Source organism: Somniosus microcephalus, chromosome 7 (genome assembly GCF_052327205.1).
Source record: "Somniosus microcephalus isolate GS21.2 chromosome 7, FLI_Smic_1.0, whole genome shotgun sequence".
In the NCBI taxonomy this organism is placed as follows: Eukaryota; Metazoa; Chordata; class Chondrichthyes; order Squaliformes; family Somniosidae; genus Somniosus; species Somniosus microcephalus.
The window spans coordinates 177,950,138-177,976,825 of NC_140993.1; the positions used below are offsets into that span (position 1 = coordinate 177,950,138).

Here is a 26,688-nt window from a genome sequence, read left to right on the forward strand (position 1 = left end):
TTAAAAGACATCTTGGCCAATGCCAAGGAAGTGTTTCAAGAGAAACTAGGAACCTTGCAAGGCATCACCGCCTCAATAAAAGTGGAAGATGCAGCAATTCCCAAGTTTTTTAAGGCAAGACCGGTGCCATACGCAATTCGTCCAGCAGTCGAGGCAGAGCTGGAGAATTTGGAAAAGGCAGGCGTATTATCTAAAATAGATTGGAGCGAGTGGGCAACACCCATCGTCCCAGTCATGAAGAAAGCATTGAAGAATGATAAATCTGAAGAACAGAGAAAAATTCGCATCTGTGGAGACTTCAAGGTGACTGTAAACCCGGGCCTTCACACGGTACAGTATCCTCTTCCAAGGATAGAAGATATTTTCGCCTCACTATCCGGAGGGAAACGTTTCACCAAAATTGACTTGACACAGGCATATCTACAGATGGAGGTTGAAGAGGCCTCTAAAAAGTATCTCACGATAAATACACACAAAGGCCTGTACCAGTACAATCGACTGGTTTTCGGAGTAGCATCCGCTCCAGCTATCTGGCAAAGAGCTATGGAGCAAGTCCTCCAAGGGATTCCGGGGACTCGATGCTACCTCGACGACATCCTTGTAACAGGAGAAAACGACAACGAGCACCGTGCCAATTTGGAGCAGGTGCTCACTAGGCTGAGAGAACGGGGCCTACGAGCAAATCGCCCCAAGTGCGAATTTTTCCAAAATCAAATATCATATTGTGGCCACATAATTAATAAGGAAGGGTTGCATAAGTCACCTGAAAAAATTGAAGCGGTCATAAAAGCCCCAGCACCTGAAAATGTTTCACAATTAAGGTCGTTCCTGGGATTAATAAGTTCGGTAAAAATTTATGATAGTAATTTATCAACTCTTCTACACCCTCTTAATGAACTGCTACAAACAGGAGTAATTTGGAAATGGAGCGAAGACTGTAAACGTGCCTTCCATAAATGCAAAGACTTAATCACGCCCAAAAAAGTTTTGGCTCATTACAACCCATCACTGCCAATCAGACTGGCGTGCGATGCATCCCCTTACGGCATAGGAGCAGTATTATCGCATAAATTCCCTGATGGCTTGGAACGGCCGATAGCTTTTGCGTCACGCTCATTGAACTCAGCTGAGCGTAACTATGCCCAAATCGACAGGGAAGCACTCAGCCTGGTATGGGGAGTGAAGAAATTCAACCATTACCTACACGGACAAAAATTTACCTTGTTGACTGACCATCAACCCCTCATCTCCATATTCAACCCTAAAAAGGGTGTTCCCATTATGACAGCGCAAAGGCTGCAGAGGTGGTCCCTTTTTCTAGGGGCACACCAATACAACATAGAATACAAAGGATCAAAACAGCATGGGAATGCTGACGGGTTATTGCGCCTACCGTTGCCAACGGTAGAAGAGGCACCTACAGTAGACCCAATGGAGATGTTCCACTCAACCATAGTGGAATGTCTACCAGTAACAAATTCTGCCATTGAAAAGGAAACGAGAAATGACCCGACTCTCTCTCTCTCTCTCTCTCTCTCTCTCTCTCTCTCTCGAGTCTACGATTAACAGTGAAGGGATGGCCAGCACATGGCGAACCACTGTTGCCAGCATTCTCGCAAAGAAGAGAACAGCTGTCAGTGTGCCGAGGAACCTTGATGTGTGGATCCAGAGTGGTGATTCCACCCAAACTCCAGGATAAAGTGCTAAAGGAGCTTCACGAGGGGCATCTGGGTGGAGTGAAAATGAAGAACCTAGCCAGAGCGTTTGTATGGTGGCCAGGTATTGATGGAGACATCGAAGAAATGACCAAGAGCTGCCTAGGATGCCAGACGGTCCAAAACGCTCGACCCCAAGCCCCTCTACATCCATGGGAGTGGCCCTCCCCTCCCTGGCAAAGGGTACACATCGACTTTGCTGGTCCATTTATGGACTCAATGTTCTTAATCGCGGTTGATGCACACTCCAAGTGGCCGGAGGTAATAAAGATGTCCTCCACCACCACGGAAGAAACCATCACAGTATTAAGGACGATATTTGCCAGGAATGGGCTGCCGGGACAGATCTGTAATTTGTATCCGAAGAATTCAGGAAGTTCTTAAAAAAAACACAAAAAAAAAAACAATAAAAAAACAATGGGGTTAAGCACTACACGTCTGCCCCATACCATCCCGCCACCAATGGATTGGCTGAAAGGTTTGTCCAGACCTTCAAGAAGGCCATAAAGGCCATGGGTAATGAAGACATAAAACTTCAGCACAAGGTGGATAACTTCTTGTTCGCATACAGGAATGCAACACATTTGGTTACAAACCAAACTCCCGCCATGATGTTCTTCACTAGAAGCCTAAGATGCCGGCTGGATTTGATCAAACCAAACATCAGAAGGGACGTGGAGAACCGGCAATTTCAAGGCATGAATGAAAGGCCAACTAGAACCTTCCAGATAGGTCAACAAGTTTTGGCCCAGGACTACCGTACCGAGAAATGGCAGCCTGGAACTATCTGCACACGACTAGGACCGCTGATTTATACCGTGGACATCGGAGAAAGCATAATAAGGCGCCATGCTGACCAAATCATAGTCATCCGAAAAGGGACAACCTACACCACAACTCTCTACGCCTAACGATGAAGTAGAGATACCCATATCTACCTCCGATCCGGTGATACTGGAACCCGATGAACCCGACACTGGCATTCAAGCCGAATCAGCCTTGCCAAAAGAACCTACTACACCACCAGAAACTACTACACCACCGAGGCGTTATCAGGACCGAGTCAGGAAGCCTCCAGAGAGACTGACTTATAATTAATTAACTGCAGCAATGTATAGATTATTTTTCTTGTAACATGTAATTAATAATTACTTAAAATATTATGTACTGGTTAGCTAAAAGGGGAGGAATTGTAGTGTATGTGCCTTTAAGAGCCCCATGTTTACTGTAATGCCGGTAATGGCCACTCAGGCTATATAAGCCTGAGTATTGTGTTGTATCCGTTAGTTCCCCTCCAGACTTTGTTTAGTAAACACCTATCAAACCAACTCCTGTCTTCAGTGTCTCTATCAACACACAGACACAACAAAAACCTCAAATGGGACTTGAGGCTGAAAGGGTGAGGCTATTTCCTTGAGGTTACCGTTGATATTTTGGGGGAAATGGCAAAGCAAATTAAACAAGCAATTATCCTTGGTGTTACCATTTCCTTAAGTAGGCTTTTTAGGTGATGAAGCTGGGGACCAAGGTGCTGCTGCCCCAGCTCGTGTCACTTTTGACAAACAGCCGCACTGCAGCTTTTTCCATTTGTTTAAATCCTGTTTACTTGGCAAAAAGAAAGCAATCTAAAATGTGTTTGAATTATTGAATTTTTAGTCACAATTAATACCCAGATCTGAATCTAGAGATTGATGTTGAAATAACTCTGCTAATAGTATGAGGCAGTTTCACAAATAGGGTAAAAACAGTAGCCAAAAAACATGGTTACCAACTATGCTAAACCATTTTGCTCCTCTTGCAGATTTTATTGCCTAATTAATTTAGTTCTATTAATAGACTAGCTCTGTAGGTTGAGCAATTTTTTTCTTAAGCGCATGCACTTGTATATAATTGTATTCAACATCAGTTTGTCCTAAATTCTTCTACTGCCATACAGTAATTTGATCAGTGGTATGCCTGGGGTGAAATGAAAATATTTTGTTAATTTTGACCACCAGGTGTCAGCATTGATGCACACTTCATTTGTTGAGACCATTTTCTATCACACATTACAAGATTGAGTGTTTTATTTTGAGACGTTGCTTTATGAATATATTATTTTCAAGATATTGGTATGTACTCTGATCCTTTCTGATACTGTTTTTCTTTTTGTAATAAATGATGTCACTAGGTGAACAAAATGGGAGTCGGAACCCTGGTGGTCTACAGATTGGCGATCTTGTAAATATTGATCTGGATCTAGAGATTGTCCAGTCGTTGCAACATGGGCACGGTGGTTGGACCGATGGCATGTTTGAGACATTAACCACCACTGGCACAGTCTGTGGCATTGATGAAGATCATGACATTGTAGTACAGTATCCAAGTGGTAACAGGTATGTCGGAAAAACATTAGAAGAGAAAACCACACAGTACTGAAATATGGCAAACAAGTCCTAATCTTATGGCACTTCGGTTCTTGAAGTCAAGCTTCTAAATGACTTTTTACGTCCATAGGTGGACATTCAATCCTGCAGTTCTTACTAAGGCTAATGCGGTTAGAAGTGGAGATGGAGTTCAGGGAGCGGAAGGTGGATCTTCACAGTTTAATGTTGGCGACCTAGTTCAAATCTGTTATGACTTGGAGAGAATCAAGCTTCTTCAGCGAGGTCATGGAGAATGGGCTGAAGCTATGCTCCCTGTAAGTAGAAATTAATTTTCTTAGCTACATTTTGGAGTGCATTTACCCAGCCATTTTAGTGTCTGTGTGGAGCAATTTCAGTTGCGCATAGATGCTAAACTGGCAGTGTAAACCCAGAGTCAGGGCTCAACCTGAATCTGGAATAAAAATGAAAGGAACTCTTTAGAAGGCATAGACTTCCACTGCTTCAGTTTGACACCGCATGGAGTATAAATCCAGTCTGCTGTCAAACAATAGAGGACAGCTGCTCTCTAATTGCAAATCCAGTCTGCTCCTCAGCTGCTCTTTTTATTCCTTTTCAGTTTTGTCCCCTTTCTTCCTCTCTTTTATTTGCACTGAGCTCCGCTTGCTGTTTCGAGAACTATGCTCTGTTACTTCCTGAGAAATGAATGGCTGCAGCAGAAAAAGTTGAGTTTCAGTTGGGCTTTTGAAAACTATCAATGTTACAAGGGGGCAGATTTTGCGGTTAGCAGCGTACCCACGGAGTACGCTGCTGGCATCCGAATAGGATACGAACTTGCTTGATGGGCACCCTCCTTCATGAACTTGCTCTTTAACGCTGCTTACTCGAGGGCAGTGCAATGGCCCATGGATGCAGCGTGTGCGGAAGCGTACCTGGGATCACATGGGCCTGTTACTTCAATCAGTGGGAGCGCCGAGTTTTCTACTACATTGCCTGTAATTGAAGAGCAGGTTTTGTTCCTCTGTTAAATGTTCAGAATCTTTTAGAAAATATACGGCACAGAAATAGTGATGTGTATATGACAACAGCCTAAGACAGCAGTCGTCTTGAAATTTTGTAACATGATTGGAGAGCTTGGATATGAGAATCAGGAATAAACCAATTTGACCAGGATGCTTTGAAAATAAAGTTCTCCATTACCAGATTCAGCTACTGTAGGGTATAGGTGCAAATTAAGTACAGTATTGGAAATAGTGAAATCTTTCCACCACCCAGCACTAAAAGCACGAGCATATTGTCTAAACTGTTAAACATTTTTGTTTTAATACAGACTTTGGGGAAAGTTGGGCGTGTCCAACAGATTTACTCTGACAGTGACCTGAAAGTAGAGGTTTGTGGGACATCTTGGACATACAACCCTGCAGCAGTTACTAAGGTGGCATCAGCTGGATCTGCAGTGAGCAATGCATCTGGTGGTACATATCATCTTCTGAACAAGTGTTTCTCTTTTTCTATTTGTTTCCTTATTGTATACCACAGTTAAACGATATGCTTGGTGTTGATGTTGCTCACTGGTGCTGAAAGGGCAGTTTATTGCTGTTCCTGAAGTTCAGCATCACTGAAAGTGAGAACACTTCCAAGAAATGTTTTTTCTTAATTTTGTTATAGTCACTGAAAATTTCAGTAATAGTTGAATGTTTATAAACAGTGTTCCATATATGCGTTGCAGTATACACATGTAGAGCTCACCCTACCTCTCTGCTCCACAGCAATGTATGCATTATAATTGCAGCTCATAATTCATGTAACTCAAAATATTGGTGCAACATCACTAGCATAATTTTCTGTATTGCCCCTAAAATCCCTCTTTACTACTGCACTTCCCTAACATTTGGCTGTGCCCCTTTTAAATGGCCTTGTGCCTTTTGCCTACTTAACATTCCACTCTGCCCCTTAATGTCCCCAGCCCACTAACGACCTCTTTCCCTTCATTATATTTAAATTTTAATGCATGTAGAACTGCGATTTAAAAAGTGAAAGTGGCCCCTCAGACTGTGAAATGCAGGCCTTGGATGTAAGGAGAAAATAGTGGGAGAGCGAAATAAGGAGGTCCAGGCCTGAAATGTCGTTGGCCTGTATGGAGCAGGCTGATGACCGAGAACGGGCTGGTAAGTGGCCAACAATTAGGGTGGGATGTTGAGAATGGCAGAAAGAGATCGATAGCGGTCAAGAGTCAAAGTGCCGAGCACTGGCTGCCAACTAGTGAGGGCAGGCAAGAGCAGAGAACGGGTGAGAGGAGCCTGATGGAAGCAAAGTGTAAGAAAGATGCCAAAAATTGCCAGATGTGACTTGAGAACAATCTTGCATTGGATTCTTGCTCCCCAGATAACTGGGCATGGAGGATGCTGCGAGAATGCACATAAGTTGAATGCAAAGCTTATTAGGCCTCTGAAAAATAATTAAATTAAGGAGCCTCTCCATAATGTGATTGGAGTGCATACGTAGAGTCTCTGTCCGGTGTTCAGCTTATGTATCAGTTTTGTAATTGATGCCTTTTTACAGCATAATAGGTGATAGAAATTGAGCTTTCCTTTGTGGTTGATTGCCTTTGCTGTGGAAAACAATGAATTGATTAGAAACTAGGCAAAAAATAAATTTGAGCTCCCTTTCAGCCAGCATTACAGATTGGAGCTTTAATCTGCACACACCCCAAAAACAAGCAGGAAGTCATAATTTATCTCTAACACTTGCTAATAAGTTCCAAACCCCAAGACTTTCAGTGCTACTTGCTGCCCTTATTCTCGATCCCCAGGGCTCCAGTATGATGGAATGCTATTATTTACTTGCTACTCTCTTCCCATCCTATGTTTGACTGTTTGTCTTCATGTGAACAAGTTATTAAAAAAATTAACAAAACAACTTTTGGTTTGTTGGATTGGAGGCTTAACACTATTATTGTTTACAAATTTTTGTTATGTCAGAGCGTCTGTCCCAACTGTTGAAAAAACTATTTGAAACGCAAGAATCTGGAGACATCAATGAAGAACTTGTTAAAGCTGCAGCCAATGGTGATGTTGCGAAAGTGGAAGAAATAATGGCACGACCAGATGTTGATGTGAGTCTTTTCAATACACACACTACTCCTTTGTGCAAAACTACTAATATATTTCTTTTGTGGAAATTGGGACAGAGATATAAAGCCTGAGACAGATATTAATATAGCTTTAAAATTGTAAGTCAAAACTGTCCAAAAGATTGACATGGGGATTTTAAATGCGTATTTACCCTTCAACTTTTTCCTTCTAGTTTCCATAAGTAACATTGCCTGTGATCATTAGGCTGGATAATCTGCTGATTGGCCTTTGGCAGGGCCACTTTGAGCAAGACAGCAGAAGACATAGAAATATTAATAGATTAAGTGAATGGACAAAATTATGGCAAATAGATTTCAATGTAGGCAAATGTGAAGTCAAACTCCAGGAACAGCACCTCATCTTCTGATTAGGCACTTTACAGCCTTCTGGACTCAACATCGAGTTCAACAATTTCAGATCATAACCTTGGCCCCCTTTACATTTTTGCTTATATTTTATCCACATCTTTGTTTTGGCCCTTCCCCACCCCCCCCCCCCCTTTTTTTTTTCTCTCCCACATGGTAGCTGTGTCTCATTCTGCCAGAACATTTCACACCTAATCTAGAGTCGTCTTTTGTCTCCACTAGTCCTATCACCATCTCGTCTCGTTTTGAATACCTCTTCATGTCTCTTCACTTCTTTTGTTTTCTCCCAGCCCTGCCTTTCGATCTATTTCATTTCATTTCCTTTCCAGTTTTGGAAAAGGGTTAGACCTGAAACGTCGACTCTATTTTCTCTCCACGGATGTTGCCTGGCCTGCTGAGTTTTTCCAACATTTTCTGTTGTTATTTGTGAAGTCATCTACTTTGGACTTAAAAAGGATAGAACAGAGTACTTTCTAAATGGTGAAAAGCTAGAAACAGTGGAGATTCAAAGAGACTTGGGGGGCCCATGTACATAGATCATTAAAATGTCATGGACTGGTACAGAAAATAATCAGAAAGGCTAATGGAATGCTAGCCTTTATATCTAGAGGACTAGAATACAGGAAACTTTCTGGTATCCTGCACTGATGGGACCGAGCTGTTGCCGTTCCATCAAAACTGCCGGAGAAGCCAGCGCTAATGTTAAAACATACGGAGCTTCTGAGCTCCGTGTAAAGCAACAAACCCTGTTGCTTAGCAACAGCTTCAAAACAGTCGGCGTAGCTTGCAAGTGTCTCTGTAGCTAAGCAACAGCTTCAGCTAGACCTTGCAGAGCCACAACTGGAGAAAAAAAGCAACGAGAAGTAAAAAAACTTATCTGAACCGACTCCTGAATTTTGCCGGTGTATAGAGCTTTCTGGACATTTAACCTCCGGTTAAACGAAAGTTTCCTGTACAAGGGTTCGAAGTTATGCTGCAGCTATACAAAGTCCTAGTTAGACTACACCTGGAGTACTGTGAGCAATTCTGGGCACCACACCATCTGAAGGATGTATTAGCCTTGGAGGAAATGTAGTGTAGATTTACCAGAATGATATCTTGACTCCCAAGGATTAAGTTACGAGGAGTGATTACAAAAACTAGGGTTGTATTCCCTGCAATTTAGAAGGCTAAGGAGTGATTTGATCGAAGTTTTCAAGATATTAAGGGGAACTGATAGGGTAGATAGAGAGATTCTATTTGTGCTGGTTGGGGAGTCTAGGACTAGGGGGCATAGTCTAAAAATTAGAGCCAGACCTTTTAGGAGTGAAGTTAGGAACCACTTATACACACAAAGTGTGGTAGAAGTTTGGAACTCTCTTCCGCAAATGGCAATTGATGCTAGATCAATTGTTAATTTTAAATCTGAGATTGATAGATTTTTATTAACCAAAGGTATTAAGGGATATGGAGCAAAGGCGGATATAGGTAATAACAACAGAAAATACTGGAAACACTCAGCAGGCCAGGCAGCGTCCGTGGAGAGAGAAACAGAGTTAACGTTTCAGGTCTGGGACCCTTCATCAGAACTGGAATTAGGTCGCAGATCAGCCATGATCTCGTTGAATGGCAGAATAGCTTAGAGGGGCTGAATGGCATATTCCTGTTCCTCTGATCCTAATGCACTTGAGCAGCCTGAACTTTGACTCTGACTTTGCTAGGCCCCAGTCTACTGGTGTGGAAAGCTGCCAAGAGGAGTTCAGACTCCTTCCCACAGATAGGAAAATGGAGGGGATTTAAAAAAAAAAAAGCAGCATGTTGTATTCAATCTACACTTCACCACGATGTGGCACAGCTTGTTAGTACTCCCAAGATATCACATTGCATTTAATGTAGTGGTTTTTCTATTATCCTTGAAAAGAGCAGAATGCCATAATATTGCTTTGTTAAAATGGAGGACTTTGATATTCAATTTTTATTAAAAAATTGAAGTTGCTAACATCTCGTTACATTTTGCCTAGGTGTTATCATCTACCTTCAGTTCGACCCATTTTCCTTCGTAGCACATCCAACAGTTGCATAAAATATTGTACAAATTGAATAGACTATTTTATTGGCTCTTAAGTAGTAGTTATAAACTTTTAGCTTTCACTTTTATCAGTTTCAACAAAACATACTTCTGAAATTGAGTTCAGAGAGTTTACAATTGGAACTGGGTACAATTCTGTCACCTTGTGGTAAATCTAAGTCATTAAGTGCAGAATTATTGACCTAGAAATTCGGGGGTTAAGCGCTGGCCGTTAAGGCCTGATTCGAGGAAGAAAAATGGCAGCCGCTGCATATTCGCCCGCTGCCGGTGGGTCCAGTGACGGTCGCCATTTTCAGCTGGGCATCAGTGTTGCCGATGTGTGCACTCGCTATCATTATGGAGATTATGCAGATCGTGATGTCGGTGAGTGTGCAACGCTCACTTGACACCCGATCTGCCATTTTTGAGTGCGCCGCTCCACTTGCCGGCCTGTTTTAATTGTGACCAGCCAAGCAAATGTTGACAAACAGGAAGGAGGCTCCAGAAGCGTTATTTAAAGGGATCATCAGCAACAACTTGCAGCTGACCTGTTTGTTCAGTGTGACTGGCGCTGTGGAACTTTCTGCAACTCTAGGGAGTGTTGGGGCAAGTGGAGCATGCCTTCATTCTTATTTAAAGGCTTCTGCTCACTACACTTGCTCACAGTCATGGGGGCTCTACTGGTAGTCCCCCTCACGCTCGACTATCTTTGTGAGACAGAGCAGTGGCAGCGAGGAAGAGGAGATGATGTGTGCAGAGGGAGGAGGAGGATGGCCAGGAGGCCTTACCCACCTAGAGTCTTTCAAGAGCACTTCTCCTATATCCACTTAAGTGAGGAACAGTGTATTAGAAGGCTCCGCTTCAGCAAGGTGGTGGTCACAGAACTCTGCCACCTCCTGCAACTAGACCTGCAGCCTCAGAGCAGGGCGACCACAGCTCTCCCAGTAGCCCTCAAGGTCACTGTGGCCCTCCATTTCTTTGCCAGCTGATCCTTCCAGCCTGCAGCAGGAGACCTAGCTAACATAAGAAATAGGAACAGGAGTAGGCCATTTGGCCCCTTGAGCCTGCTCCGGCATTCAATAAGATCATGGCTGATCTTCTACCTCAACTCCACCTTCCTGCCCGATCCCCATATCCCTTGATTCCCTTAATATCCAAAAATCTATCGATCTCTGTCTTGAATATACTCAACGACTGAGCCTCCACAGCCCTCTGGGGTAGAGAATTCCAAAGATTTTCGGAGCCAAGATCCTTTCTCTCTACTGTCTTTATCCCATCCTTTATTATCAGGGCTACCCCGCCTCCTTTTCCATTTTGCCTATCTCTTCTAAAAGATCTCTTTTAAGTATCCTGGAATATTTAGTTCCCAACTTTGGTGCCTTTGCAACCATGTCTCCGTAATGGCTATTTGATCAAACCTATTCATTTCTATCTGAGCTATTAATTCATCTTTTTGGTTGCGAATGCCTCGCGCATTCAGATATAGTGCCTTCAGCTTTGACTTTTTTCTATTTTTCCCTGATGTCACCTGAGTCACTGCCCTATTACCGTTGTCCCTTCCTGACCCACTCTGCTTATTTTTACCCAAAACTCTGCTCTGCCCTAGAGCCTTGACATTTCTCTTGCTGCTTTTAAATTTATTCTTTCCTGAATCCTCCCAACCCCCCTTCATTAGTTTAAAGCCCTGTCCACTGCCCTAGTTATTCAATTCACCAGGACACTGGTTTGAGCCTGTCCCAATGGAACAACTCCTTCTTTCCCCAGTACTGGTGCCATTGCCCCATGAAGCAAAACCTCTACCTCACACACCATTCTTTGAGCCATGCATTTAACCTTCTAATCTGCTTATCCCTATGCCAATTGGCAAGTGGCTCAGGTAACAATCCAGAGATTATTACCTTTGAGGTTCTGCATTTTAATTTGGACCCCAACTCCTCAAATTCTCTCAGCAGAACCTTATTCCTAATTACCTATGTTGCTGGTTTCTACGTGGACCACGACAACTGGATCCTTCCCTTCCCACTCCCAAGTTCTCCAGCTGCGAGGAGATGTCTTTAACCCTGGCACTAGGCAGGCAACGCAACCTTCGGAACTCTCGGTCGCGGCTGCAGAGAACAGTATCTATCCCCCTGACTATACTGTCCCCTACCACAACTACATTCCCTTTTACCTGCACCATGGTGCCATGGTCAGCTTGCTCATCCATCCTGCAGGCTTTTCCCGCATCCACACAGGCAGCAAGAACCTCATACCTGTTGGATAAGGACAAATTGTGAGGCTCCTTCAGCACTGCACCTGGAGTCCCCTTACCTGCCTGAGTTGCAGTCACTCCCTCCTGTCCCTGACCACTAACCAGACCTGTACCACTACCTAATCTAAGGGGTGTGACTGCCTCCTGGATTAAAGTCTCCCTCTCCCTGATGCCCCGTAATGTCTGCACCTCTGAATCCAGCTCAAAAACTCTGAGCTGAAGTTCCTCAAGATGCAGGCACTTACTGCAAACGTGGTTGCCGGGATCACAATACGCTCCACAAACTCCCACATGCTGCAGTTGCGGCACACCACCTGCACTGCCATCCGTGTATGACCTTGTTCTATTTAATTAAATTTGTATTTAAGTAACTTAGTTTACAGTTTCGTTTCTTGACTACTTGATCTAGATTAAGTTATGGGTTATGAAATTAAATATCTACATGTAACACACAGCACTACAAGTAGTGTAGGCAAAAAGCAGCAACTCCTTCCCCCTCTTCGAATTCCCACTCTTTCCAAATTCCCAAATAAAACACTCTGTTTACGTGCACTCCGTTTAATGCTGCTCTGTGCAGACTACATCTCCCAGTTTGCCATCCATTGCGGCATCCAGGAGGTCACTGATGCTTTCTACACCAGGAGGAGACTACGTTTTCTTCTCTGAGCAGAGAGAAGCCGGAGGGTAGCACATGTGGCTTTGCTTGGATAGCGGTGTTCCCCATGGTGTAGGACACCATCGACTGCACCCACATGGCTTTGCAGTTGCTGCATAACAATCCTGAGATCTTCTGTAACCGCAAAGGCTACCACTCAATGTGCAGATGTTGTGTGACCACGCCTAGTGCATCCTGAAGGTTAATGGCCGCTATCCTTGCAGCCGTCATGATACCTTCGCGCTGCGTCAGTCTGGTATGCCAACACTCTTCCAGCAACCGCGTCAAACCAGAGGGTGGCTGCTAGGAGACCAGGGCTGTCTGCTCTGCACCTGTCTCATGACTCCCCTTCTCAACCCCAACATTCATGCCCAGCACTCATAATGAGAGCCATGCTGCCATTAGGAACATCATCGAGCAGACCCATCGGGCTGCTGAAGCAACAGTTCTGCTGCCTTGACTGCTAGGAAAGGAGCCCTTTAGTACCCGACGACGTGGGTGTCCCATTTTCGTGGTGGTCTGCTGCATGCTTCACAGCTTGGCCATCGTGAGGGCCCAGCCCTTGCCTGCAGCGATTGCGGGACCACCTCAGGAAGAGGATGTGAGAGAGGAGGAGGAAGAACAGGAGCAAATCCCCCTTTGACACGGGCTATCTGTGAACGCCTTATCAGACTCCTACTCTGGTGAATGAAACCCCAGATCTCCGTTGCTCACCACATCCTCATCAACCACATCCCCACCATACCGTCCCTCTGTCACGGAATATCATAGCGTCCTCCTGGGCACTAAGCTGAAATGAGAGCCACCACAAAACAAAGATTCCAAACAAAATGAATAAATTTATCAATAATACATTCACAAATACTATATCAACTAATTGCCCTTGTGCAACCCCTTAGTGCCTGTCGTTCGGGTGCCCTTTCCTGCTTTGCTCCCACAAAGTGCTCCCCCAGTGGCTGCACCATTGCTGGTGGGAGACTTCAGATGGCCTTGCAGGATGACCTTGAGTAACTCTGGACCTAGAAGGCCCGGCTGTAGACTGCACCACCTTTGCATGGGCGGCAGCAGTCCTGGCTGGCTGGCCGAAGGGCAGCTGCAAGGGCAATGTCAGAGTGGCAGTGGTGGGAACACGAATGTTGTCATCATGAGAGAGGACAGCAGGTTCTTGCTCCACAGACCCACTACACCTTCACCGGAGCGGCGCCTCAACATTCCTAACCGTCTATTGGAGGACAGATGCTGGCCTGCTGCAACACCCTGCAAGCCCTGTTCGAGATTGGTAAACCCAGCCATGATGGCAGCAGTCTGATCTTGCGTGGCAGCAAGCTGAGACTTCATGAGAGCAGTCTGAGCTTACGCTGCAACAATAAGACGTGGGGTTGCTTCCGCCTGTGCTGCAATGGCAGCCATGGCATCGTCCATCACATGCAGCAGCATATCTGGTGTTTCCCAACATTTCCAGCCTGGAAATCATTGGCTTCAAGCTCTGCGCAAAGCCCCGGCCAATGTTGGAAGTGTATTCCTCCTTGACATTGCCAAGACGCTCGCTGGCAGGCTTGCCATTGCACCTAGCAATTCGGTGTGCATGCCCCTCACCTTTCTTAAGGCCGCCCCTTCGAGGTCCTCATCTGAGTCGTGTGCAACAGAACTCGCTCTCCAGGGAGCTGGCCCCTGAGTTACCCTATCCCCCTAGGCTTGCTGCAGCCCACTCCTGCCCAGTGCCTCCCTGTACAGATCCCGCATCTACATTACCCTCAAAATTAAGTGCAGTGCCAGTTTTTGAGCTGGTGTCTGCGAGTGACCGATGCAGTGACGCTGCATTAGGAATGGGAAGGATTAGGAATGAGCATACAGTTGTTGTCCCCGGGGGCTTTAACTTCGCCCGTTGCCATGGCCTCTGTGACTTCTCTCCAGTTCCCTCAAGGCCTGTATTGCGGCTTGCTCCTCCCGCCTGTCTGCCGCTGCTCCCAGCGATTGTGCGCGACCTTAGCCTGCAAGAGAAAAGGAAGTGTGTGAGAGTGGGGTGGAATGTGCTTGGATGATGTGCCTGCCATAGCTGAATAGCTGTCGGTTTCTGCAAGGTATGAGTGTTGCAGCAGTGGTACGGTAGCGAGGGTGAAAAGCTATGATTGCGGCCTGAGTGGTGATGGGTAGAGATTATTGGTAGGTAAGTGATGGGGGCGTGGTGCATTGAGCAGTGTGAGGCTTGTGGTGCAGATGGTGGGATATGACATTTCCTGAAGCCTTCATTCACCTTGACCACCTGTGCGAGGTCATTAAACTTCTTGCGGCATTTGGATCAAGGACCTGGGGACCACACTGTTGGCTGTCACATAATCAGATTTCTCCTGCCACAGCCTTGTTCACGTATGGGCCAATGACTTCCTACTGGCTTGTGGGAAGAGGACAGCCCACCACCTCCCCACGGCCATCTCCAGAGCCGCATCTGAAAGCCATGTGGCTCTCTCCCTCTGCTGCCGCTTAGCCCTCTCTTTCTAGTCAGTTCTGCATCCAAGTGACGCTCCAAATGGAATGATAATGAGGTGCTGTTGCGTCAAAGAACCTCCCCTTTAAGTAATGGATAAAGCCTAGGTCAAACATGACTTGGAATTAGAGTGCACACGATATTGGCCCACCTGTTGTGTGGTAAGCCAATGAGCAGTGGGTTTAGCATTGAGATCAGCAGTATAATCATGTAAATGAACACTGAGCGTGAATTTTGCGTGCTACCTAGACCACTTTGACCTGGCGCAGCTTAATAGCGCTGGGTTATGATGCCACCCTTTTTTGGGCCATATACAATTTCTAGGCCATTGAATTTATTCAACTCCTGGCTATAATTTTGCTTTAAATCGTTCTGAAGTAGCTTTGCATAAACATTTGCACGGTCCCAGTGTAGAATTCCATTGTACCATTGTATCACTGCTTTACTCAAATGACATTGCAGTCTACTACTTATAATTTGAAGTTACTTAACTCAAATTCTATTCATTCAATTTTTTTTCGAGCAAATAGCTCCTCTGCTGTTTGATTTTAAATTGCTTTGAATTATTGGATAATTAAAAAACATTGAAATAAAAATCTACTTTGAATTAACAGTATTGTATCCAGATAGTTCTAAATTAAACCAACTTTGTTTTAATACACAAGCATAAAATGCTTACTAATCTTGTTTTATTACTCAACCCATCTAGATTATTAGACTAAATAGTGTTTTAATTGTTTTTGGTTGAATTGTGCAAGAATATGATGAGCAGCAGTGCAACCATTTCAAACTGAATTTATAATCATTCTATAGAATGATGCATTTTTTTTGTACTCAAGGAAAGGGACATTATTTGCAAAGAATAGACCTTTTTCATTTCACGCACAGATGTCACGATCCAGTGTTTCCCTCAGGTCAGGTGTAGCATAATTAGATGCAGAATAAAGCTGCCCCTACTCTTCCCCAACAGCATTGCTTAGAGTATCCCCATTGTGCCAGTTTTCCATTTCCCAGATCAGCCGCCTTGTGACTTCTGAGTTACGTTGCCAATGAATCCCACATTACTGCAATCTATGATGTGGGTCCGTGCCCAGTAGGTAATAGATTAAGACTGCTCAAACCGGTTTCAGATAGGGTCCTTACAGCCTACAGACCAAATAAACTTTCACTTTCATTGTGCCCCCAAATTTTTCCTACTGCCTTTTAAAATTCCTTTGCCTGTTTTAGATTCCATATGCACACTATTTGCTAACTTGCAGAATATCTATACCTGTTTTGATAGCTAAACCAATTTTGCTGTACAGCTAACCCCTAGAATTTGTGCAGGCGCTGCTTTGGTTGTCTTGCCCTATGTTAAATCTATATATATGTTTAAAAAAAACTGAAGTAGCATGGCTATACTGTGCTGTATGTTGGTGAATCGATTAAATTGAACCCCATGAGTGTTCCATGTGTAGCTGTTTCTTGACTGCTAACTTTTTCTGAAGATTCACTAGTATGACAAATTTTATCAAGTCCCAACTGGTTCTAGATTAAAGCACTACATTAACCAGTTGCGTACCACATAATTCTAATGTAAGTAACAATACAATGAAAAACCACAAATCCATAACTGGGTATAGTATAATTCCTATATTAGGGTTATAGTACCAAACAAGATACTCTGATATTTTTTGTGAAGTAGAAGTTTGACCAATCCATCACTACATCCAGGAGGTCACAGAGGCTCTGTATGCTAGGAAAGGGGTCTTCATTATCTTCAGAAGGTTGTGCGTTCAAGTCCCACTCCAGGGACTTGAGCACATAAAGCTAGGCTGACACTCCAGCACAGTGGTGAGGGAGAGCTCCACTGTTGGAGGTGCCGTCTTTTGGATGAGACGTTAAACCGAGGCCCCGTCTGCTCCCTCAGGTGGACATGAAAGATCCCATGGCTCTATTTCGAAGAAGAGTAGGGGACTTATCCCTGGTAACCTGGCCAATATTTATCCCTCAATCAACATAACAAAAATTTATTATCTGGTCATTATCACATTGCTGCTTGTGGGAACTTGCTGTGCGCAAATTGGCTGCCACGTTTCCCACATTACAACAGTGACTCCACTTCAAAAGTACTTCATTGACTGTAAAGCACTTTGAGACGTCCGGTGGTTGTGAAAGGTGCTATATAAATGCAAGTCTATCTTTCTGTCTGTCCGTCCGTCCCATCGACTGCAAACACGTGGCTTTGCGGGTGCCGCATCTCAATACAGGAAACTTTCTGATATCCGGCACTGACGGGACCGAGCTGGTGCCGTACCATCAAAAGTGCCGGACATACCAGCATAATGTTGAAACATACGGAACTGAAAAGCTCCGTGTGAATCAACAAACCCTGTTGCTTAGCAACAGCTTCAAAACCGTCGACTGCAGCTGCAAGCGTCTCTAGCTGAAGCTGTTGCTATAGCTGCAGACCTTGCAGTGCCTGACTGGGGGGGAAAAAAAAAGCAACGAGAACTAAAAAAAACTTATAGAAAACGGCTCCTGATTTTTGCCGTTAGATCGAGTATTCCAGACATTTCACCTCCGGATAAACCAAAGTTTCCTGTAGTGAGATGTACCGTAACCGCAAAGGGTACTACCGACTTAATGTGCAGTTGGTGTGCAACCACGCCCAGCACATCATGTTGGTGAATACCTGCTATCCTGGCAGCATTCATGCTGTGCCAGCAATCTTCCAACCACCGTGTTGAACCTGAGGGTGGTTGCTCGGCAACGAGAACTATCCGCTCTGCACCCGGCTGATGACTTCCCCCTGCAACCCTACCACTCGTGGCCACACTGCCATGAGGAACGTCATCGAGCAGACCATCAGAGTGCTGAAGCAATGGTTCCGCTGCCTTGACCGCTTGGGAGGAGTCCTCCAGTACTCGCCGGAACAGGTGTCCCAATTCGTGGTGCTTTGCTGCATCCTCTGTAACTTGGCCATCATGAGGGCGCAGCCCTTGCCACCATGGGTTCCACAACCACCTTAGAAGGAAGAGGATGGGAGGAGGAAGCCTGCACATCCACGTTCTGGATGGGCTGTCCGTGAGCACATCAGAATCCGGCCCCCTGAATGAAATGGTCCCCGTTGCTCAAAACTTCCCCACCTTACCATCCCTCTGTCATAAATCATCTCACAACACCAGGTTATAGTCCAACAGCTTTATTTGAAATCACAAGCTTTCGGAGCGCTGCTCCTTCTTCAGGTGAAGGAGCAGCGCTCCGAAAGCTTGTGATTTCAAATAAAGCTGTTGGACTATAACCTGGTGTTGTGTGACTTCTTACATTTGTCCACCCCAGTCCAACTCCGGCATCTCCACACCATAAATCATCACAGCTTCCTCTTGGCCACAATGCTGAAATGAAAGGCACCACAAAACAAACATTCCAAACCAAATTTATCAATCAATCAATCCAATATTACGTAGCAAAGTCAACTAACTGCCCTTGTGTTTCCCCTTAGTGCCTGTCTTCCATGCACCTTAGCCTGTCTAAGTGCTCCTCTGAACTGCTACCCCAGTGACTGCAGCATGGCTGGCGGAAGGCTGCTGATTTTCAGTGGGCGAGACTGCAGATGGTCTTGCAGGACGACCTCGAGCAGCTCTGAGCCTAGAAGGCCCGGCTGCGGACTACACCACCTTAGCATAGGTAACAGCAGTCTGGGCTGGTTAGCTGATGGGTAACAGCAAGGACACTGGTGGAGTGGCAGTGGTGGGAGGGCGAATGCTGTCTTCCTGAGCGAGGACAGCAGGTTCGTGCTCTATGGAGCCACTGCCACTCCCCCGGGGCGGCGCCTCAGCTATCCTAGCAATTTGTTGGAGGACAGATTGCTGGACTGCTGTGGCATCCTGCAAGCCCCTTTCCACACTCGTAAGCCCAGCCACAATGGCAGCAGTGTGAGTTTGCGTGGTAGCAAGCTAAGTCTGCTTGAGAGCAGTCTGAGTTTGCATGAAAGCAGTCTGAGCTTCCACTGCAGCTCTCGGACGTTAGGTTGCTTCCACTTGTGCTACAATGAAAGCTGAGACATCAGCCATCAGAATCATCTTCATGGTTGGGTCCACAAGTGCGCTAATGGAGTTGCACATCACTTCCACCCTGGAATTCATGGGCTCCAAGCTCTGCGCAAAGCAGGTGCTGGACTCCTCCATGCTCCTTGACAGTGATAACAGGCTCTCTGGCAGGCTTGCCATTGCACCAAGCATTTCTGTGTGCATGCCCTTCAGCCTTCTTCTGTAGGCCGCCCCATTGAAGTCCTCATCTGGGGAGCTGGCACCTGCACTATCTTTCCCCCCCCCCTTGTGCCCAATGACTCAACACGTGCAGATCCTGCCTTTATACTACCCTTTAAAGTATGTGCAGCGTCAGTATCTGAGCTGGTGCCTGCGAGTTTGAGATCGAGTGATAATGTCTTCTCCATCACTCTCCTCTTGCTCTTCCTGCACTGGCTGGCCAGGTTGGAGTTCTTGGGTATCTGAAAGGAGAAAGGCACAAGGATAGGGTTGTGGTGAGGGGAGGGGGGAGAAAGTAAGAAGTGCATTCTTACACCATCAGCAGCTTGAAAGTGAGAAGAGATTGTAGGATGTGAGCATACCTTCCTCTTCAATGGTTTCAGGCTCGCCACGGCCTCCATGACTGCTCCACCTGGGTGAGAATATGCAGGCTTGCCCCTCCCCCGCTGGTTAGCTGCTGCTGCTGCCTGTGGTTATGAGCAATGTTGCCCTGCAAAAGAGGGGGAAATGTCAGTGAGTGTGGTGCAGTGTGTTTGGGTATTCATAGAATCATAGAAAGTTACAGCACGGAAGGAGGCCATTTCGGCCCATCATGTCCGCGCTGGCCAACAAAGAGCTATCCAGCCTAATCCCACTTCCCAGCTCTTGGTCCGTAGCCCTGCAGGTTAGAGCATCCCAAGTGCACATCCAAGTAGTTTTTAAATGTGCTTAAGGTTCCTGCCTCTACCACCCTTTCAGGCAGTGAGTTCCAGACCCCCACAACCCTCTGGGTGAAGAAATTTCCCCTTAAACCCCCTCTAAACCTTCCACCAGTTACTTTAAATCTGTGCCCCCTGGTTTTTGACCCCTCTGCTAAGGGAAATAGGTCCTTTTCTATCCACTTTATCTATGCCCCTCACAATTTTATACGCCTCAATAATGTCTCCCCTCGGCCTCCTCTGTTCCAAGGAAACCAGACCCAGCCCATCAGTCTTTCCTCATAGCTAAGATTCTCTACTCCTGGCAACATCCTTGTAAATCTCCTCTGACAGGTTAAGTAAGTGGGCAGAGATTTGGCAAATGGAATACAATACTGGAAAGTGTGAGGTTATGCACTTTGGCAGGAAAAATCGTAGAGCAAGTTATTATCTTAATGGCAAGAAACTGGAAAGTACTGAAGTACAAAGGGATCTGGGGGTCCTGGTGCACGAAACTCAAAAGGTTAGTATGCAGGTGCAGCAAGTGATTAAGAAGGCCAATGGAATGTTGGCTTTCATTGCTAGGGGGATAGAATATAAAAATAGGGAAGTATTGCTTCAGTTGTACAAGGTATTGGTGAGACCGCACCTGGAATACTGCGTACAGTTTTGGTGTCCATACTTAAGAAAGGACATACTTGCTCTCGCGTCAGTACAAAGAAGGTTCACTCGGTTAATCCCGGGGATGAGGGGATGGACATATGAGGAGAGGTTGAGTAGATTTCAAATCAAATCAAATCAAATCAACTTTTATTGTCATTGTTAGTGCACAAGTGCAGTACAACGAAATGTAGGCTTGCGGCTCCCGAGAGTGTACAATTTGGATTAGGACACTTAAACATTTCAACATACATTTGTACATATATATTAGCATAAATATGAAACTCATTGGAGTTCAGAAGAATGAGAGGCGATCTTATTGAAACATATAAGATTGTGAAGGGGTTGGATCGGGTGGATGCGGGGACGATGTTCCCGATGATGGGTGAAACTAGAACTAGGGGGGCATAGTCTTAGAATAAGGGGCTGCTCTTTCAAAACTGAGATGAGGAGGAACTACTTCACTCAGAGGGTGGTAGGTCCATGGAATATGCTGCCCCAAAAAGCTGTGGAAGCTACATCATTACATAAATTTAAAACAGAAATAGACAGTTTCCTAGAAGTAAAGGGTTATGGGGAACGGGCAGGAATTTGGACATGAGTCTAGGTTCGGATCGGTCATGGCCCTGTGGGTAGCGGAGCGGGCCCAGGGGCCGTGTAGCCTGATCCTGCTATTTCGTGTGTCTAATTCTGTTAGATTCAGGCGATGGTTCTGTGATAGTAGATTGGCGGTTAGGATCAGATCAGCCATGATCTTATTGAATGGCGGAGCAGGCTCGAGGGGTCGATTGGCCTACTCCTCCTATTTCTTATGTTCTTATGTACCCTCTCCAGTGCAATCACATCTTTCCTGTAATGTGGTGACCAGAACTGCATGCAGTACTCTAGCTGAGGCCTAACTTGTGTTTTATACAGTTGAAGCATAACCCCCCTGTTCTTGTATTCTGTGCCATGGCTAATAAAGGCAAGCATTCCGTATGCCGCCTTAACCACCTTATCTACCTGGCCTGCTACCTTCAGGGATCTGTGGACATGCACTCCAAGGTCCCTTTGTTCCTCTACACTACTCAGTGTCCTACCATCTAATGTGTATTCCCTTTCCTTGTTGGCCCTCCCCAAATGCATTACCTCACACTTCTCCTGATTGAATTCCATTTATCACTGTTCTGCCCACCTGACCAATTTATTGATATCTTCCTGCAGTCTACAGCTTCCTTCTTCAGTATCAACCACTCAGCCGATTTTAGTATCTGCAAACTTCTTAATCATTCCCCCTATATTCAAGTCTAGATCATTGATATATACCACAAAAAGCAAGGGACCTAGTACTGAGCCCTGCGGAACCCCACTGGAAACAGCCTTCCAGTCACAAAAACACCCATCAATCATTACCCTTCTGCTTCCCGTCTCCGAGCCAGTTTTGAATCCAACTTGACATTTTGCCCTGGATCCCATGGGCTTTTAACTTCGTGACCAGTTTACCACGTGGAACCTTATCAAAATTTGTGCATGTCATGGTTGAATAGCTGGCAGTGTGTGCAAGGTGTGAGATGTGGGTGTGAGGCTTGCAGCAGTGGTAAGTGTGTGAGGGTGAGGTGAAGCTATGAATGTGAGGTATGAGTTGTGTTTGATCGAGATTGTTGGGGTGCAGTGCATTGAGCAGTGTGTGAGGCTAGTGGTGCAGTTTGTGGGAGACAGCATTTGAAGATGCATTCACTGACCTTGAACCACTCGTGTGAGGTCATTAAATTTCTTTTGGCACTGTATCCAGGTCCTGGGGACAACACTGCTGGCATTGACTATCTGCTCCTACTGCCTTTGCTGTGTGTGTCTGGAGGGCCTCCTGGCCCCCTGTGAATAGAGGACCTGTCTCCTCCTTTCCAACTCCTGCACTAAGGCCTCTAGTGCTACGTCTGAGAACCTTGGAGCCCCTTCTCTGGCCTGTTGAGTCAATATTCAGTCGCACATGCCTCCACAACCAATTCCAGCAGTTGTTGCAGGCAGAATGCTCCTCACCTTTGTGGTGCAGATTGCCTTTAAGAATTGGAGGCTAGCTTTAATTGTAGCTAGTCTCACACAAACTTGGGCTCTTGCTGAGTGTTCAGCCGTTCAGCAGTGTGTTCAGTGCTGGGCTGAACACTGCAATCATTGCAATTAGCACGCAGCACGAAGGTTGTGTGCTGCTTGCATTCCTTTCAACGGGCACAGGCCGATCGCTCATCACGGTCTTTGTGCCTGTTTTCGTGTCCAATCCAATTTTTAGCCTGCAAACTTCAACGAGAAACTATGTTTAAAATACTGTTTTGTTGGATCTTTTCAGGTTGTGGATTTGGGAAATTTTGTTAAATCAGATTTTCATCTCTAGTCTTTATTTGGGATTTATTAGTGGAGGTGACACTGGAGACCATTTTCATTGATGCCAGCTTGGCTCAGTTGGTAGTACTCACTCCTCTCTGTCAGAAACTTGTGGGTTTCAGTGGCTCCTATCAGGGTTTGACTTCATAATCTAGACCTGATACCCCAGTGCAGAAGAAGAGATGCCATCTGCATTGTTGGAGGTTGCAATACTTTGGGTGAGACATTTAATCAAAATCTCACCATCTGGCGAATGTTGAAGATCCCATGGCGATATTCGAGGAAGAACAGAAGTTCTCCCTGTGTCTTGGCATATCTCACTGTCAAGCAAGACCACAAAAAAAAAAAGTTAACTGGTCATTTGTCTTATTGCTGTTTGTAGGACGTTCCTGGCACAGAATAACTATTGCATTTGGCTATTTAACAGTTACTGTACATCAAAAGTAATTAATTATGTGAACTACTTGCAAATACAAAAGCAAAATACTGCGGATGCTGGAAATCTCAAATAAAAACAGAAAATGCTGGAAATACTCAGCAGGTCAGGCAGCATCTGTGGAGAGAGAAACCATTAACGTTTCATGTCGGTTACCTTTCGTCAAAGTTCTGATGAAAGGTCATTGACCAGAAATGTTAACTCTGTTTCTCTCTCCACAGCTGCTGCCTGACCGGCTGAGTATTTCCAGCAATTGCTTTCAAATGTTTATTTTAAAGCATATTGATGATTTTAAGGTAGCCAAATATGACTCTCCAAAAATGGATTTAATGGAGCTATTATTTCTCAATAGTTTGTTTACTGTTCCATATAGAACTTCATTTTTCATAATGGAATTTGACTTAAAGCTTCTTTCAAGTTGGAAATGTTATTTTAGAATTGGGACAGAACAGCGTTTATGAACTTAAATGATGACAGAAAATGAATTTTTTAATTGTGTTAAACTTTCAGGTGAATGGTCAGTGTGCAGGACACACTGCAATGCAGGCAGCCAGCCAGAATGGACACGTGGATGTTCTGAAACTTCTTCTCAAACACAGTGTTGACTTAGAAGCTGAGGTAGGTTCTTTGGAATCTTTAAATGGTTGGCATTTATACAAAATGATTTGTTCATATTGTGTTGTATTAAGCCCTAAACTTATTAGCTGCCACATTGAACTGCTGTGTGGTGCTACAGGAGGGAATAATGACCCCTTGGTTTAAAAATTAGACATGAGCACAAAAGAATAGTGGTTGGCTGTATAAATGTCTTAAGTCAACAGGAATCGAGAAGCAGTTGCTACTAAGTGGATATTTTTGTACTGATTAGAAGAGTGTGGATGGGAGCAGCAAGAAGTGGTAATAAGGCTGGACTAATAGGAATGTGTCAGAAAATATTGCAGTTTGGCTTGGTTTAGATACCTATTCTAATTTGGGTATTATTTTTGGTTTGTATCTTAGTGTTATTTTGCACCTTGACCAGTAATTCAAGACTTGGTTCTTTCCTTAGATGTCCAAAGAGTCCAGCAATCTTTCTTTGGCACAGAACTTCAGTGGTACATCTTTGGTGAATTTCTTAGTCAAGGGACTTATTGTCACTATATGTTCAGACCTTCAAGTCAGCATATTACCTCTGGCATATTCTGTTTCATTGTCGAACAATGAAAAGTTGATTTATTAACTGTGACAAGGGAGAGTTCTGCATTTTATGCTGTAGAGTTTTGAAATAACTAGATGTAAAATGGAAGCTATCTTCAGCTTCCAATCTGAAATTGGGCTAGGGGAAGATGGATAGCCTGTGGGACCGGGCCAGATTATTGGATCTATATATTAGTCAGGATAAGGAGGCTTGCTTTGGGTTTGTACTTAATCAAAACATAAGCAGGCCCTGGGTAAAGAAACATTGTGTGAATGAATACCTGCTTGCCATTCATTCTCTGCAATTTTCCACTCCATTGTTTTGTCCATTCTGCCCCTTGTGGATTTTATTCTGTAATACACTGGAGACTTCTCACAATATCTTCAGTTCTGAAGTCTGTGGATTGGTCATTCACATAATCCTCATACAACTATTCATTGTGCAAGTCTATGGAAGATGTCTGTCTTCCAAAGGTCTGGTCACTCCTCAAGCTGTGTATGAAATATGTTCTGAAAAAGGTATTTTAACTCCTTGTTATCTGGTTACTTTAATTTAAATCGTGTAGATTTAAGTAAGTTCATATATCTGTCTTAAATAAATCCAGCTATTAATTTTGGCCTATCTACCACTCTGACATTGTTGTTTCACCTTTTGAAGAATATCATGGGCAAACCACATAATTTCCAATGGCCATATCAGTATGAAAGGGTATCTGTGTTAATCCTGGGTGCAATCAAACAGCAAGCATAAAATTACATGTTTTAGTTCATGGGAGACTTGGGCTGGCTTTTTTGCGGTGAACATAAACAAGTGTTGGGAGAAAGCTCAAACGGTAACATTTGGTAGCAGCTATGGTGAGATTAATATCACTAACAAACCAAACAGGTGGTTTAAAGTTTACATTTTTCAGTAAATCATCAGAAGCAAATAGCAATTACTGTGAGCACATGTTCAGAAATCTATTCTGTAGTGGGGAAACTGGAAGCCAAAACAAAACTCGAGCTGGCTAAGCAGCAAGATGAAAAGCATTCCAGCAGGAGCAGGGAAGGAATGATAGTCAGTGCACACCAGTTATTGCTAAAATTAGAGGCTGAAAAAGAACTCTTTGCTGGAAAGTGCAAAGTTGAAGAAAAGCACCGACAATGCCAGTATAAAGCGGCGAGAGCGGGACCCGAGGGTATAAAACGACAAGAGTGAGACCCAGACAAGTACATGAAAAAATGACATTAAAATCAACGCAGAGCGAGCGGAGCAGTGGAACCTGAGAAATTTCAGATAAATTTAAGTATCTAATTTACTTTACACAATCTAATTTAACTATAAACCAATCTATCCAATTTAGATAGTGAATAAGTAAAAAAAAAAAAGACATTGATTTCAGGTTAATTTGTAATGAATCTAAATCCATCTACTAAATATAATCTAGATCTCAGGTAATTCTATTATGTCTAGAATTAAATTATGGAGGGGCAGGGTAAATCGGACAGCAGCTTTGTGATTTGCGCGTTTAACAGCATGTACGGATGCCAGAAGTTGCTGTCCAATTTACTCAATAATAACGGTGAGCGCTGATGGCCTTACCGTTATTCTTACTGCAAAATCCGAGCAAAGGTCTTTAGAAAGGATAGAGAAACTGGAAGAGCAGGAGGGGTAGCCTTACTGATTAAAGATGCTATTACAATATTTGTAAGAGTGGATATAGGTAAGAGAAGGCAATCAGTGGAGACTCTATGGTTAGAATTGAGGAATAAGAGAGGACTTAAAACTGTAATGGAAGTTGTCTACAGGTGTCTTGATAGCAGCAATGAAATGGCAGAATGTATTAATTCCGAGCTTAGAGAGACTTGTAGCAAAAGCAGAGTGGTTTTCATAGACTCTTATTTTCATACAAATTGGGAAGAGCAGAGTACCTCCAGTCAGAAAGGTAGAAAATTTCTTGTGTGCATTCAAGATAGTTTTCTGGAGCAATATGTCCTGGAACCAAGAAGACGGCAGGCCATACTAGATTTAGTAATGACTAATGAGCCAGACTTGTTAATAATCTTAACAGTAAAGGAATATTTATCTAACAGTGATCATGATCAATGTGGTCGACCGCGAGGCCCCACACAGGCCACT

General features: G+C 44.4%; 1 protein-coding gene across 7 annotated transcripts in view; it reads left to right on the forward strand.

Annotated features, from left to right (window-relative positions):
- mib1 (MIB E3 ubiquitin protein ligase 1) overlaps positions 1-26,688 on the forward strand; it is a 298,565-nt gene that overhangs the window by 65,045 nt on the left and 206,832 nt on the right. For all 7 annotated transcript variants that reach the window (XR_015079035.1, XR_015079034.1, XR_015079036.1 and 4 more), the window contains exons 6-10: positions 3,886-4,090; positions 4,212-4,395; positions 5,409-5,553; positions 7,060-7,193; positions 23,904-24,011. Coding sequence is in view for 4 of the 7 variants with exons in the window: in XM_085993275.1 (XP_085849401.1) it covers positions 3,886-4,090; positions 4,212-4,395; positions 5,409-5,553; positions 7,060-7,193; positions 23,904-24,011 (776 nt within the window). In the remaining 3 variants the exon portion in view is untranslated. The remainder of the gene's footprint in view (positions 1-3,885; positions 4,091-4,211; positions 4,396-5,408; positions 5,554-7,059; positions 7,194-23,903; positions 24,012-26,688) is intronic.